Source organism: Coturnix japonica, unplaced genomic scaffold (genome assembly GCF_054131305.1).
Source record: "Coturnix japonica strain WE unplaced genomic scaffold, WE-NBRP24 Scf110, whole genome shotgun sequence".
NCBI lineage: Eukaryota > Metazoa > Chordata > Aves > Galliformes > Phasianidae > Coturnix > Coturnix japonica.
Genome location: NW_028189013.1, coordinates 155,427 through 169,587, shown reverse-complemented (window position 1 = coordinate 169,587; position 14,161 = coordinate 155,427). Strand labels below are relative to the sequence as shown.

The following is a 14,161-nucleotide window of genomic DNA, read 5'->3' as shown; positions in this document are numbered from 1 at the left end:
GGGGCCATTTAGAGGCCACTTTGGGGCGATTATGAGGCACCCTGGGGCAATTTTGGGGCAATTTTGGGGCCCTTCAATCCATTTTGGGACAATTTTGGGGCCATTTTGGGGCACCTTAAGGCCATTTGAGGCCATTCTACCCCACTTTAGCCCCATTTTTACCCCATTTCACCCCATTTCCCCCACTTGATCTCCTTCTCGATCTGCTGCTGCTCCCTCATCATCTTCATTTCATTTACCCCAATTTAACCCCATTTTACCCCATTCTAGCCCCATTTTACCCCACTTCAGTCCCATTTTACCCCATTTTTCCCCAATTTTACCCCATTTTCGCCCAATTTTATTCCATTTTTGCCCCCCTTAACCCCACTTTAGTCCCATTTTACCCCATTTTACCCCACTTCAGTCCCATTCTACCCCAATTTTACCCCATTTTACCCAATTTTTGCCCATTTTACCCCATTTTAGCCCCACTTTACCCCACTTCAGTCCCATTTTACCCCATTTTCTCCCAATTTTACCCGATTTTAGCTCCACTTCAGTCCCAATTTACCCCATTTTTGCCCTATTTCCCCCCATTTTAGCCCCATTTTACCCCACTTCAGTCCCACTTTACCCCACTTCAGCCCCATTTTACCCCATTTTAGCGCCACCTTACCCCACTTCAGTCCCATTTTACCCAATTTTTGCCCAATTTTACCCCATTTTCGCCCAATTTTACCCCATTTTACCCCACTTCAGTCCCATTTTACCCCATTTTCGCCCAATTTTACATCATTTTCGCCCCACTTTACCCCATTTTAGCCCCATTTTACCCCCACTTTACCCCACTTCAGTCCCACTTTACCCCATTTTAGCCCCATTTTACTCCATTTTAAGGCCACTCTGACCCACTTCAGTCCCATTTTAGCCCCACTTTACCCCATTCTAGCCCAATTTTACCCCACTTTAGTCCCACTTTACCCCATTTTAGCCCAATTTTACCCCACTTCAGTCCCATTTCACCCCATTTTCGCCCCACTTTACCCCATTTTTGTCCCAATTAACCCCATTTTAGCCCCACTTTACCCCACTTTAATCCCATTTTACCCCACTTAAGTCCCACTTTAGCCCCATTTTACCCCATTTTCACCCAATTTTACCCCATTTTACCCCACTTCATTCCCATTTTCCCCCATTTTAGTCCCATTCTACCCCAATTTTACCCAATTTTAGCCCCATTTTACCCCACTTCAGTCCCACTTTACCCCACTTCAGTCCCATTTTACCCCATTTTCGCCCAATTTTACCCCATTTTTACCCCATTTTAGCCCCACTTTACTCCATTCTAGCCCCATTTTACCCCACTTCAGCCCCATTTTACCCCAATTTTACCCCACTTTACCCCATTTTAGCCCCACTTTACCCCACTTCAGTCCCATTTGACCCCATTTTCTCCCAATTTTACCCCATTTTTGCTCCACTTCAGTCCCATTTTACCCCATTTTTGCCCTATTTCCAACCATTTTACCCCACTTTACCCCACTTCAGTCCCACTTTACCCCACTTCAGCCCCATTTTACCCCATTGTAGCCCCACTTTACCCCATTTTAGCGCCACCTTACCCCACTTCAGTCCAATTTTACCCAATTTTTGCCCAATTTTACCCCATTTTCGCCCAATTTGACCCCATTTTACCCCACTTCAGTCCCATTTTACCCCATTTTCGCCCAATTTTACACCATTTTCGCCCCACTTTACCCCATTTTAGCCCCATTTTACCCCCACTTTACCCCACTCCAGTCCCATTTTACCCCATTTTAGCCCCTTTTTACTCCATTTTAAGGCCACTCTGACCCACTTCAGTCCCATTTTAGCCCCACTTTACCCCATTCTAGCCCAATTTTACCCCACTTTAGTCCCACTTTACCCCATTTTAGCCCAATTTTACCCCACTTCAGTCCCATTTCACCCCATTTTCGCCCCACTTTACCCCATTTTTGTCCCAATTAACCCCATTTTAGCCTCACTTCACCCCACTTTAGTCCCATTTTACCCCACTTCAGTCCCACTTTAGCCCCATTTTACCCCATTTTCACCCAATTTTACCCCATTTTACCCCACTTCAGTCCCATTTCCCCCATTTTAGTCCCATTTTACCCCATTTTCACCCAATTTTACCCCATTTTACCCCACTTCAGTCCCATTTCCCCCCATTTTAGTCCCATTCTACCCCAATTTTACCCCATTTTAGCCCCATCTTACCCCACTTCAGTCCCACTTTACCCCACCACAGTCCCATTTCACCCCATTTTCGCCTCACTTTACCCCATTTTAGTCCCACTTTACCCAACTTTAGTCCCATTTTACCCCATTTTAGCCCCACTTCAGTCCCATTTTACCCCATTTTTGCCCTATTTCCCCCCATTTTAGCCCCATTTTACCCTTTAGCCCCACTTTAGCCCACTTCAGTCCCATTTTACCACATTTCCCCCCACTTCATTCCCACTTTAGCCCCATTTTACCCCATCTTTGCCCAATTTTACCCCATTTTAGCCCCACTTTACCCCACTTTAGTCCCATTTTACCCCATTTTCGCCCCATTTTACCCCACTTTCGCCCCATTTTACCCCGCTTTACCCCACTTCAGTCCCACTTTACCCCATTTTAGCCCCACTTTACCCCACTTCAGTCCCATTTTACCCCATATTCACCCAATTTTCCCCCATTTTACCCCATTCTAGCCCCATTTTACCCCGATTTAACCCCACTATAGCCCCACTTAGCCCCATTTTAGCCCAATTTTACCCCATTTTAGCCCCACTTAACCCCACTTAAGTCCCATTTTAGCCCAATTTTACCCCATTTTAGCCCCACTTTAGTCCCACTTAACCCTATTCGAGCCCAATTTTACCCCATTTTACCCCACTTTAGCCCAAATTTACCCAATTTTCCCCCATTTTCACCCAATTTTCCCCTGAATTTCACCCACTTGATCTCCTTCTCGATCTGCTGCTGCTCCCTCATCATCTTCATTTCATTTACTCCAATTTAACCCCATTATAGCCCCACTTAACCCCATTTCAGTCCAATTTTCCCCCATTTTCCCCATTTTCGCCCATTTTTGCCCAATTTCCCCCTATCACCCACTTGATCTCCTTCTCGATCTGCTGCTGCTCCCTCATCATCTTGCCCAGCTCCTTCTTCCGGTCCTTCAGTTTTACCCCATTTTGGTGCCATTTTGCCCCACTTTAGTCCCATTTTACCCCATTTTAGCCCCATTTTACCCCACTTCAGTCCCATTTTACTCCATTCTAGCCCCACTTAACCCCATTTTAGCCCCACTTCAGTCCCATTTTACCCCATTTTTACCCCATTTTCGCCCAATTTTACCTCACTTAACCCCACTTCAATCCCATTTTACCCCATTTTAGCCCAATTTTACCCCACTTTAGCCCCATTATAGCCCCAATTAGCCCCATTTTAGTCCCACTTTACCCCACTTCAGTCCCATTTTACCCCATTTCTGCCCCATTTTAGCCCCATTTTACCCCACTTCAGTCCCATTTTCCCCCAATTTTCCCCCATTTTCCCCCACTTCAGCCCCATTTTACCCCATTTTCACCCCATTTTCCCCCACTTTAGCCCCATTTACCCCACTTCAGTCCCATTTTCCCCAATTTTCCCCCATTTTCCCCCAATTTTCCCCTGAATTTCACCCACTTGATCTCCTTCTCGATCTGCTGCTGCTCCCTCATCATCTTCATTTCATTTACCCCAATTTAACCCCATTATAGCCCCACTTAACCCCATTGTAGCCCCATTTTCCCCCATTTTTGCTCCATTTTACCCCATTTTCGCTCCATTTTCACCCATTTTTACCCCACTTTCCCCAATTTCACCCACTTGATCTCCTTCTCGATCTGCTGCTGCTCCCTCATCATCTTCATTTCATTTACCCCATTATAGCCCCACTTAACCCCATTGTAGCCCAATTTTCCCCACTTCAGTCCCATTTTACCCCTATTTTCCCCAATTTTCCCCAATTTTCCCCAATTTCCCCCATTTCCCCCTATCACCCACTTGATCTCCTTCTCGATCTGCTGCTGCTCCCTCATCATCTTGCCCAGCTCCTTCTTTCTGTCCTTCAGCTCGTCCTCCACCCTGTCCATCCTCTTCTTGTCTTTGTCTATTTCCCTGTTTTTTAAGCCCAATTCCTTGTTGAGTTTCTCGATCTCGGCCTCGTTGTGGTAAAGTTTGAACAGCTGAAGTTGGATCTGGGCACGAACCACCTCGTCCTTCAGGCGCTGGTAGCGGTCGGCCTGGGAACAAGGGGGGGATTTGGGGTGAAAAAAGCAATTTTTGGGGCTATTTGGGGGGGTAATATGGGGTGTATTGGGGTCAAAAGAGCCCATATGGGGGTATATGGGGGTTTTGGGGTGAAAAAAGCATTTTTTGGGGTATATATGGGGTCTATGGGGGGTTTTGGGGTCAAAAAAGCCAATATGGGGGTATGTGGGGGGAGAATGGGAGGTAATAAGAGCCCATATGGGAAGATATGGGGGGATTTGGGGTGAAAGAAGCACTTTTTGGGGTCGATGGGGGGCAATATGGGGTGAAAAGAGCCCATATGGGGGTATTTGGGGGGAATTTGGGGTGAAAAAAGCACTTTTTGGGGTCTATGGGGGTAGGATGGGGGTAATAAGAGCCCATATGGGGGATATAGGGGAGAATGGGGTGTAAAAGAGCCCATATGGGGAGATATGGGGGGTTTTGGGATGAAAAAAGCACTTTTTGGGGTCTATATGGGGTAATAGGGGGTGTATTGGGGTGAAAAGAGCCCATATGGGGGTATGTGGGGGGAGAATGGGGGGTAATAAGAGCCCATATGGGGAGATATGGGGGGAATTTGGGGTGAAAAAAGCACTTTTTGGGGTATATATGGGGTAATAGGAGGTGTATTGGGGTGAAAAGAGCCCATATGGGGGTATATGGGGGGTAATAGGGGGTGTTTTGGGGTGAAAAAAGCACATTTTGGGGTCTATGGGGGAGGATGGGGGGTAATAAGAGCCCATATGGGGAGATTTGGGGGGAATTTGGGGTGTTTTGGGGTGAAAAAAGCACTTTTTGGGGTCTATGGGGGGTAATAAGAGCCAATGTGGGGGGAATTTGGGGTCAAAAGAGTCCATATGGGGGTATATGGGGGGGGTAATAGGGGGTGTTTTGGGGTGAAAAAAGCACTTTTGGGGGTATATGGGGGGAGAATGGGGGGTAATAAGAGCCCATATGGGAAGATATGGGGGGTTTTGGGGTGAAAAAAGCACTTTTTGGGGTCTATGGGGGGTACTAGGGGGTAATAAGAGCTCATATGGGGGGATATGGGGTGAAAAAAGCACTTTTTGGGGGTATATGGGGGCTATAGGGGGTGTTTTGGGGTCAAAAGAGCCCATATGGGGGTATGTGGGGGGAGAATGGGGGGTAATAAGAGCCCATATGGGGGGATTTGGGGTGAAAAAAGCACTTTTTGGGGTCTATGGGGGGTAATAAGAGCCAATATAGGGGGATTTGGGGGGAATTTGGGGTGAAAAAAGCACTTTTTGGAATCTATGGGGGAGAATGGGGGGTAATAAGAGCCCATATGGGGAGATTTGGGGGGAATTTGGGGTGTTTTGGGGTGAAAAAAGCACTTTTTGGGGTCTATGGGAGGAGGATGGGGGGCAATATGGGGTCAAAAGAGCCCATATGGGGGTATATGGGGGGGTAATAGGGGGCTTTGTGGGCACTATGGGATGTTTTGGGGTGAAAAAAGCACTTTTTGGGGTCTATGGGGGGCAATATGGGGTGTATTGGGGTGAAAAGAGCCCATATGGGGGATTTGGGGTGAAAAAAGCACTTTTTGGGGTCTATGGGGGGAGAATGGGGGGGATAGGGGTGAAAAGAGTCCATATGGGGGGCAATAGGGGGTGTTTTGGGGTGAAAAAAGCAATTTTTGGGGTCGGTGGGGGGCAATATGGGGTGAAAAGAGCCCATATGGGGTATTTGGGGGGGAATGGGGGGTAATAAGAGCCAATATGGGGAGATTTGGGGGGATTTGGGGTGAAAAAAGCACTTTTTGGGGTCTATGGGGGGGCAACAGAGGCCATTTTGGGGTTAAAAGGGTCCATTTGGGGGTAATTGGTGGGTGATAAGAGGCCATTTTGGGGTGAAAAGAGCCAATTTGGGGGCATTTTGGGGTGAAAAAAGCCCATTTGGGCACATTTTGGGGGCAAAAAAGGCCATTTTGGGGGGCAAAGAGCCCATTTTTGGGGCAATAAAGGCCATTTTTGGGGCAATAAAGGCCATGTTTGGGCAAAAAAGGCCATTTTGGGGTGCAAAGAGCCCATTTTTGGGGCAATAAAGGCCATTTTTGGGGCAATAAAGGCCATTTTAGGGTGAAAAGAGCCCATTTTTGGGGCAATAAAGGCTATTTTGGGTGCAAAGAGCCCATTTTTGGGTCAATAAAGGCCATTTTGGGGTGCAAAGAGCACATTTTTGGGGCAATAAAGGCCATTTTTGGGTCAATAAAGGCCATTTTGGGGTGCAAAGAGCCCATTTTGGGGGCAATAAAGGCCATTTTGGGGTAAAAGAGCCAATTTGGGTGCATTTGGGGGGCAACAAAGGCCATTTTGGGGGCAATAAAGGCCATTTTGGTGCATTTTGGGGGGCAATAAAGGCCATTTTGGGGTGCAAAGAGCCCATTTGGGGTCAATAAAGGCCATTTTTGGGGCAATAAAGGCCATTTTTGGGGCAATAAAGGCCATTTTAGGGTGCAAAGAGCCCATTTTTGGGGGCAATAAACGCTATTTTGGGTGCAAAGAGCCCATTTTTGGGGCAATAAAGGCTATTTTGGGTGCAAAGAGCCCATTTTTGGGTCAATAAAGGCCATTTTGGGGTACAAAGAGCCCATTTTTAGGGCAATAAAGCCCATTTTTGGGGCAATAAAGGCCATATTGGGGCAATAAAGGCCATTTTAGGGTGCAAAGAGCCCATTTTTGGGGCAATAAAGGCCATTTTTGGGGCAATAAATGCTATTTCGGGTGCAAAGAGCCCATTTTTGGGGCAATAAAGGCCATTTTTGGGGCAATAAAGGCTATTTTGGGTGCAAAGAGCCCATTTTTAGGGCAATAAAGGCCATTTTTGGGGCAATAAAGGCCATTTTTGGGGTGCAAAGAGCCCATTTGGGGTCAATAAAGGCCATTTTTGGGGCAATAAAGGCCATATTGGGGCAATAAAGGCCATTTTAGGGTGCAAAGAGCCCATTTTTGGGGGCAATAAAGGCCATATTGGGGTGCAAAGAGCCCATTTTTGGGTCAATAAAGGCCATTTTGGGGTGCAAAGAGCCCATTTTTGGGTCAATAAAGGCCATTTTGGGGTGCAAAGAGCCCATTTTTGGGGGCAATAAAGGCCATTTTGGGGTGCAAAGAGCCCATTTTTGGGGGCAATAAACGCTATTTTGGGTGCAAAGAGCCCATTTTTGGGGCAATAAAGTGCCATTTTGGGGTGCAAAGAGCCCATTTGTGGGGTAATAAAGGCCATTTTGGGGGCAATAAAGGCCATTTTGGGGTGAAAAGAGCCCATTTTTGGGGCAATAAAGGCCATTTTGGGGTGCAAAGAGCCCATTTTTGGGTCAAAAAAGGCCATTTTGGGGTACAAAGAGCCCATTTTTGGGGCAATAAAGGCCGTTTTGGGGTGCAAAGAGCCCATTTGGGGTCAATAAAGGCCATTTTGGGGGCAATAAAGGCCATTTTTGGGGTGAAAAGAGCCAAATTTGGGTGCATTTGGGAGCAATGCTGGCCATTTTGGGGTGAAAAGAGCCCATATGAGGTATTTGGAGGGCAAAAGTGGCCATTTTGGGGTGAAATGAGCCTATTTGTGTGCATTTGGGGTCAATAGAGCCATTTTGGGGTGAAAAAAGCCCATTTGGGGGCATTTTGGGGTGAAAAAAGCCCATTTGGGTTCATTTGGGGCAATAAAGGCCATTTTTGGGGCAAAAAAGGCCATTGTGGGTGAAAAGAGCCCATTTTTGGGTCAATAAAAGCCATTTTGGGGTGCAAAGAGCCCATTTTTGGGTCAATAAAGGCCATTTTGGGGTGCAAAGAGCCCATTTTTGGGTCAATAAAGGCCATTTTTGGGTGCAAAGAGCCCATTTTTGACCCCTTTACCTCCTCCTTCTCCTGCTTGGCCTCCTTCCTCTCGGCTGCGATGTTCTTCTTGCGGTGGTAATTGAACTGTGTGTCCTCCTCCGCTTTCACCATCTCCTTCTTACGTTTATCGTATTCCTGGGCCAGTTCCCCCGACCGACTGATCTCCTCAAATAGGGCCGTGCGCTCCTTGGGGTTCTTCATGGCAATGGATTCCACTGCGCCTATGGGGGGGAATGAGCACAAAAAGGACCTTAACATGGGGCTGGGGGCCTCAAAATGGGGCTGGGGGGCTCAATATCAACCCTAAGAGGATCATGTGGGATGGAAGGGGGATAGAGGGGGGATTTGGGTCAGAAATGGATGGGATTTGGGGTTTGGGACCCGAAAATCCCCCCTTAAAATGGGGTCTGGGGTCTTCATGGTGATGGATTCCACTGTGCCCTATAGGGGGGAAATGAGCCCAAAAAAAGACCTTAAAATGGGGCTGGGGGCTTCAAAGTCAACCCTATGGGGCTTTGGGTGGGGATGGAGGGGGGATTTGGGGTCAAAAAACCCTAAAATCCCCCCTTAAAATGGGGTTCATCATGGCAATGGATTCCACTGTGTCCTATAGGGGGAAATGAGCACAAAAAGGACCTTAAAATGGGGCTGGGGGCCTCAAAAACAATCCTAAGAGAATCGTTTGGGTATTGAGAGGGGATTTGGGGTCAGAAATGGATGGATTTGGGGTTTGGGACCCCAAAAATGCTGCTTAAAATGGGTTCATCATGGCAATGGATTCCACTGTGTTCTATAGGGGGGAAAATGAGCACAAAAAAGGACCTTAAAATGGGGCTGGGGGCCTCAAAATGGGGCTGGGGGCTTCAAAGTCAACCCTATGGGGCTTTGGGTGGGGATGGAGGGGGGATTTGGGGTCAAAAAACCCTAAAATCTCCCCTTAAAATGGGGGTTCTTCATGGTGAAGGATTCCACTGCGCCCTATAGGGGGGAAATGAGCCAAAAAGGACCTTAAAATGGGGCTGGGGGCCTCAATATCGACCCTAAGAGGGACTCAGAGGGGCTTTGGGGGGGATTTGGGATTCTGGACCCCAAAAATGCCCCTTAAAATGGGGTTTGGGGTTCTTCATGGCGATGGATTCCACTGCGCCCTATAGGGGGGGAATGAGCACAAAAAGGACCTTAAAATGGGGCTGGGGGCTTCAAAATTGACCCTATGAGGCATTGGGGGACATTTGGGGTCAGAAATGGATGGGATTTGGGGTTTGGGACCCTAAAATCCCCCCTTAAAATGGGGTTTGGGGTTCTTCATGGCGATGGATTCCACTGTGCCCTATAGGGGGGAAATGAGCCCAAAAAGGACCTTAAAATGGGGCTGGGGGCCTCAATATCAATCCTAAGGGGCATCAGGGGGGATTTGGGGTCAGAAATGGATGGGATTTGGGGTTTGAGACCCTAAAATCCCCCCTTAAAATGTGGTTCATCATGGCAATGGATTCCACTGCGCCCTATAGGGGGAAATGAGCCCAAAAAGGACCTTAAAATGGGGCTGGGGGCCTCAAATCCAACCCTAAGAGACCCCTCCCCCACCCCATAACCCCCCTATTGGCCCCCCTATCCCCCCCATAACCCTCCTATACCCCCATAATCCCCCCATAACCCCCATAATGCCCCCCATATCCCCCTATACCTCCATAACCCCCCTATACCCCCCATATCCCCAATAACCCCCCATATATCCCCTATTCCTCCCATAGCCCCCCATATCCCCCCTATCCCCCTCATTACCCCTCTATCCCCCCTATACCCCCATAATCCCCCCCATAACCCCCCTATACCCCCTATCCCCCCCATAACCCCATATCCCTCCATATCCCCCCCCATACCCCCATAACCCCCCCTATACCCCCATATCCCCCCCATAACCCCCTATACCCCCTTAATCCCCCATAACCCCCTATACCCCCTTAATCCCCCCATAGCCCCCATAACACCCCATATACCCCCATAATCCCCCCCATATCCCCCCTATACCTCCAAAATCCCCCCCATTAAACCCCCCTATGCCCCCATATCCCCCCCCATACCCCCATAATCCCCCCATATCCCCCCTATTCCCCACAAAGCCCCCCATAACCCCACTATATCCCCCCCATATACCCCCATAACCCCCCATATCCCCCAATAACCCCCCATATCCCCCCATAACCCCCCCGTACCCCCATAATCTCCCCCATAACCCCCTATACCCCCATATACCCCCCATATCACCCCCATAAGCCCCCCTATACCCCCATAAGCCCCCTATACCCCCATATCCCCCCCTATACCCCCATAATCCCCCCCACAACCCCCTATAGCCCAAATACCCCCCCATATATCCCCATAACCCCCCATATACCCCATAGCCCCCCATATCCCACCCTATACCCCCAGAGGCCCCCCACAACCCCCTATACCCCCATATTCCCCATATCCCCCCCTATACCCCCATAATCCCCCCCATAACCCCCTATACCCCTATAATCCCTCCCCTATACCCCATATACCCCCATATACCCCCCTATATGCCCCCATATCCCCCATTAAATCCCCCCACCTGGAAGACCAGGAAGTTCCCTGGCCTTGATGAGGATCCCCAGCTTCTCCATACCCCATAACCCCCCTATTGCCCCCCTATCCCCCCTATACCCTCATATCCCCCCCATATACCCCCATAATCCCCCATATCCCCCCATAACAAACCATATACCCCCATAATCCCCCCCATATACCCCCATACCCCCATATACCCCCTATACCCCCATATCTCCCCCCATACCCCTATATCCCCCCCATACCCCCATATCCCCCCCCTATACCCCCATATCCCCCCATAACCTCCCTATATACCCCCATAATCCCCCCATAATCCCCCATAGCCCCCCATAACAACCCATATACCCCCATAATCCCCCCATAACCCCCCATATACCCCCATAACTCCCTATACCCCCTTAATCCCCCCCATAGAGCCCCATAACCCCCCTATACCCCCATATCCCCCATAGCCCCCCATAACAACCCATATATCCCCATAGACCCCATTAAATCCCCCATAGCCCCCCATTAAATCCCCCCCACCTGAAAGACCAGGAAGTTCCTGGCCTTGATGAGGATCCCCAGCTTCTCCAAACCCCATAACCCCCTATTGCCCCCCTATCCCCCCCATAACCCCCATATCCCCTCTATACCCCCATAACCCCCCGTATCCCTCAATAACCCCCCATAATTCCCCCCATAACCCCCCTATACCCCCATTAATCCCCCCATATACCCCGTATACCCCCATATACCCCCCCTATACCCCCCATATACCCCCATAGAGCCCCATAACTCCCCCATATCCCCCCATAGCCCCCCATTAAATCCCCCCCACCTGGAAGACCAGGAAGTTCCTGGCCTTGATGAGGATCCCCAGCTTCTCCATACCCCATAGCCCCCCTATCCCCCCCATATCCCCCCTATACCCTCATATCCCCCCCATATACCCCCATAATCCCCCATATCCCCCCATAACAAACCATATACCCCCATAATCCCCCCCATATACCCCCCATACCCCCATATACCCCCTATACCCCCATATCCCCCCATACCCCTATATCCCCCCCATACCCCCATATCCCCCCTATACCCCCATATCCCCCCATAACCCCCTATATACCCCCATAATCCCCCATAGCCCCCCATAACAACCCATATACCCCATATCCCCCCCTATACCCCCATAATCCCCCCATAACCCCCCATATACCTCCATAACCCCCTATACCCCTTAATCCCCCCCATAGAGCCCCATAACCCCCCTATACCCCCATATCCCCCATAATCCCCCCCTATACCCCTACATACCCCTATATCCCCCCCATAGCCCCCATAGCCCCCCATTAAATCCCCCCACCTGGAAGACCAGGAAGTTCCTGGCCTTGATGAGGATCCCCAGCTTCTCAGCTCCTCGCTGTACTCGCTCAGCTGCACCACCCGGTTGTTGATCTTATACTCCGAGGAGCTGCCTGCAAAAATCAACCCCAAAATCCCCCTTTTTCACCCCAAAAATCCAGCCCCAAAAGGGCCTTATAAGGGTCCCCAATGTGTCCCCAACCCCATCACAGTGACCCAACCAAAGCAGTCCCCATTAAAACCCCATTTCAGAGCCCCATACACCCCATATCCCTATGGAAGCCCCATACCCCCAAATACCCCCCAAATCCAGCCCATTTTTGCCCAAAATTGCCTGATTTTGACCCAAAATGGAGCCCCAAAAGGGCCTTAAAAGCCTCCCCCAACCCCATCACAGTGACCCATCCAAAGCAGTCCCCATTTCAGCCCCCATAAGTGCTTCACACACCCCATATACCTATGGAAACCCATAGCCCCAAATACCCCCAAATCCAGCCCATTTTTGCCCAAAATCTCCGTTTTTCACTCCAAAAAGGCCTCACCAATGATAAGCCTTGCGAACGTCCTCTCGGTCCCACAATCCAGCGCATACACCATGCTGACACAGGCCCCAAATATCCCCAAATCCAGCCCATTTTCACCCCAAATCCAGCCCATTTTAGCCCCAAATCCAGCCCATTTTTGCCCAAAATTGCCCCAAATCCCCGTTTTTCACCCCAATTTCCCCATACCTATAATAAGCCTTGCGAACGTCCTCTCGGTCCCGCAGTCCAGCGCATACACCATGCTGACACAGGCCCCAAATACCCCCCAAATCCAGCCCATTTTTACCCAAAATCCCCCTTTTTCACCCCAAAAGGAGCCCCAAAAGGGTCCCCAATGAGTCCCCAACCCCATCAAAGTGACCCAACCAAAGCAGTCCCCATTAAAACCCCATTTCAAAGCCCACCCCCATTACCTCCCCATACCCCAAATACCCCCCAATCCAGCCCATTTTAGCCCCAAAATTGCCCAAAATCCCGTTTTTCACCCCAAAATGGCCTCACCAATGATAAGCCTTGCGAATGTCCTCTCAGTCCCACAATCCAGCGCATACACCATGCTGACACAGGCCCCAAATACCCCCCAAAACCCCCCAATACCCCCAAATCCAGCCCATTTTAGCCCCAAATCCAGCCCATTTTAGCCCCAAAATTGCCCAAAATCCCCGTTTTTCACCCCAAAACGGCCTCACCAATGATAAGCCTTGCGAATGTCCTCTCGGTCCCACAATCCAGCGCATACACCATGCTGACACACGCTCTGTTTGAGGCCGGTTTCCCCACGGGAGCCCCGTGGATCAGATCCCGTAAGGCCTTGACGCGCAGGTTGGACGTCTTCTCACCCAGAACAAAGCTGATGGCGTCCATTAGGTTGGACTTACCTATAGGGTTACATATAGGGTCATATATAGGATTATGGGGTCATATATAGGGTTATAGGGTCAATTATGGGGTTATGGGGTCCCTTATGGGGTTAGATGGTTTGTTATGGGGCTATGTGGTCCCTTATGGACGTCTTCTCACCCAGAACAAAGCTGATGGCGTCCATCAGGTTGGATTTACCTATAGGATATAGGATTATATAGGGTTATAGGGTCAGTTATGGGGTCAGATATAGGGTTATGGGGTCCCTTATGGGGTTATGGGGACATTTATGGGGTCAGTTATGGGGCTATGTGGTCCCTTATGGACGTCTTCTCACCCAGCACGAAGCTGATGGCGTCCATCAGGTTGGATTTACCTATAGGATCATATAGGGTCACATAGGGTTATAGGGTCAGTTATGGGGTCAGCTATAGGGTCAGAAGGTCCCTTATGGGGTTATGGGGTCCTTTATGGGGTCATATTGTCACTCATGGGGTCCCTTATGGACGTCTTCTCACCCAGCACGAAGCTGATGGCGTCCATTAGGTTGGATTTACCTATAGGGCATAGGGTCACATATAGGATTATATATAGGGTTATAGGGTCAGTTATGGGGTTATAGGGTCTGTTATAGGGTCAGAGGGTCCCTTATAG

The 14,161-nt window shown here is 49.5% G+C and overlaps 1 protein-coding gene across 6 annotated transcripts in view; it reads right to left on the bottom strand.

Annotated features, from left to right (window-relative positions):
* SMC1A (structural maintenance of chromosomes 1A) overlaps positions 1-14,161 on the bottom strand; it is a 92,866-nt gene that overhangs the window by 48,110 nt on the left and 30,595 nt on the right. For 3 of the 6 annotated variants that reach the window (XM_085535175.1, XM_085535174.1, XM_085535176.1), the window contains 2 exons: positions 8,181-8,384; positions 4,063-4,301 (listed from right to left, as the gene is read on the bottom strand). In XM_085535175.1, coding sequence (XP_085391301.1) covers positions 4,063-4,301; positions 8,181-8,384 — 443 coding nt within the window. Of the gene's footprint in view, positions 1-186; positions 253-4,062; positions 4,302-8,180; positions 8,385-9,292; positions 9,307-10,850; positions 10,852-11,282; positions 11,347-12,153; positions 12,215-13,335; positions 13,525-14,161 lie in introns of those variants that run through there. The other 3 variants (XM_085535179.1, XM_085535177.1, XM_085535178.1) reach the window with 3 other exon arrangements.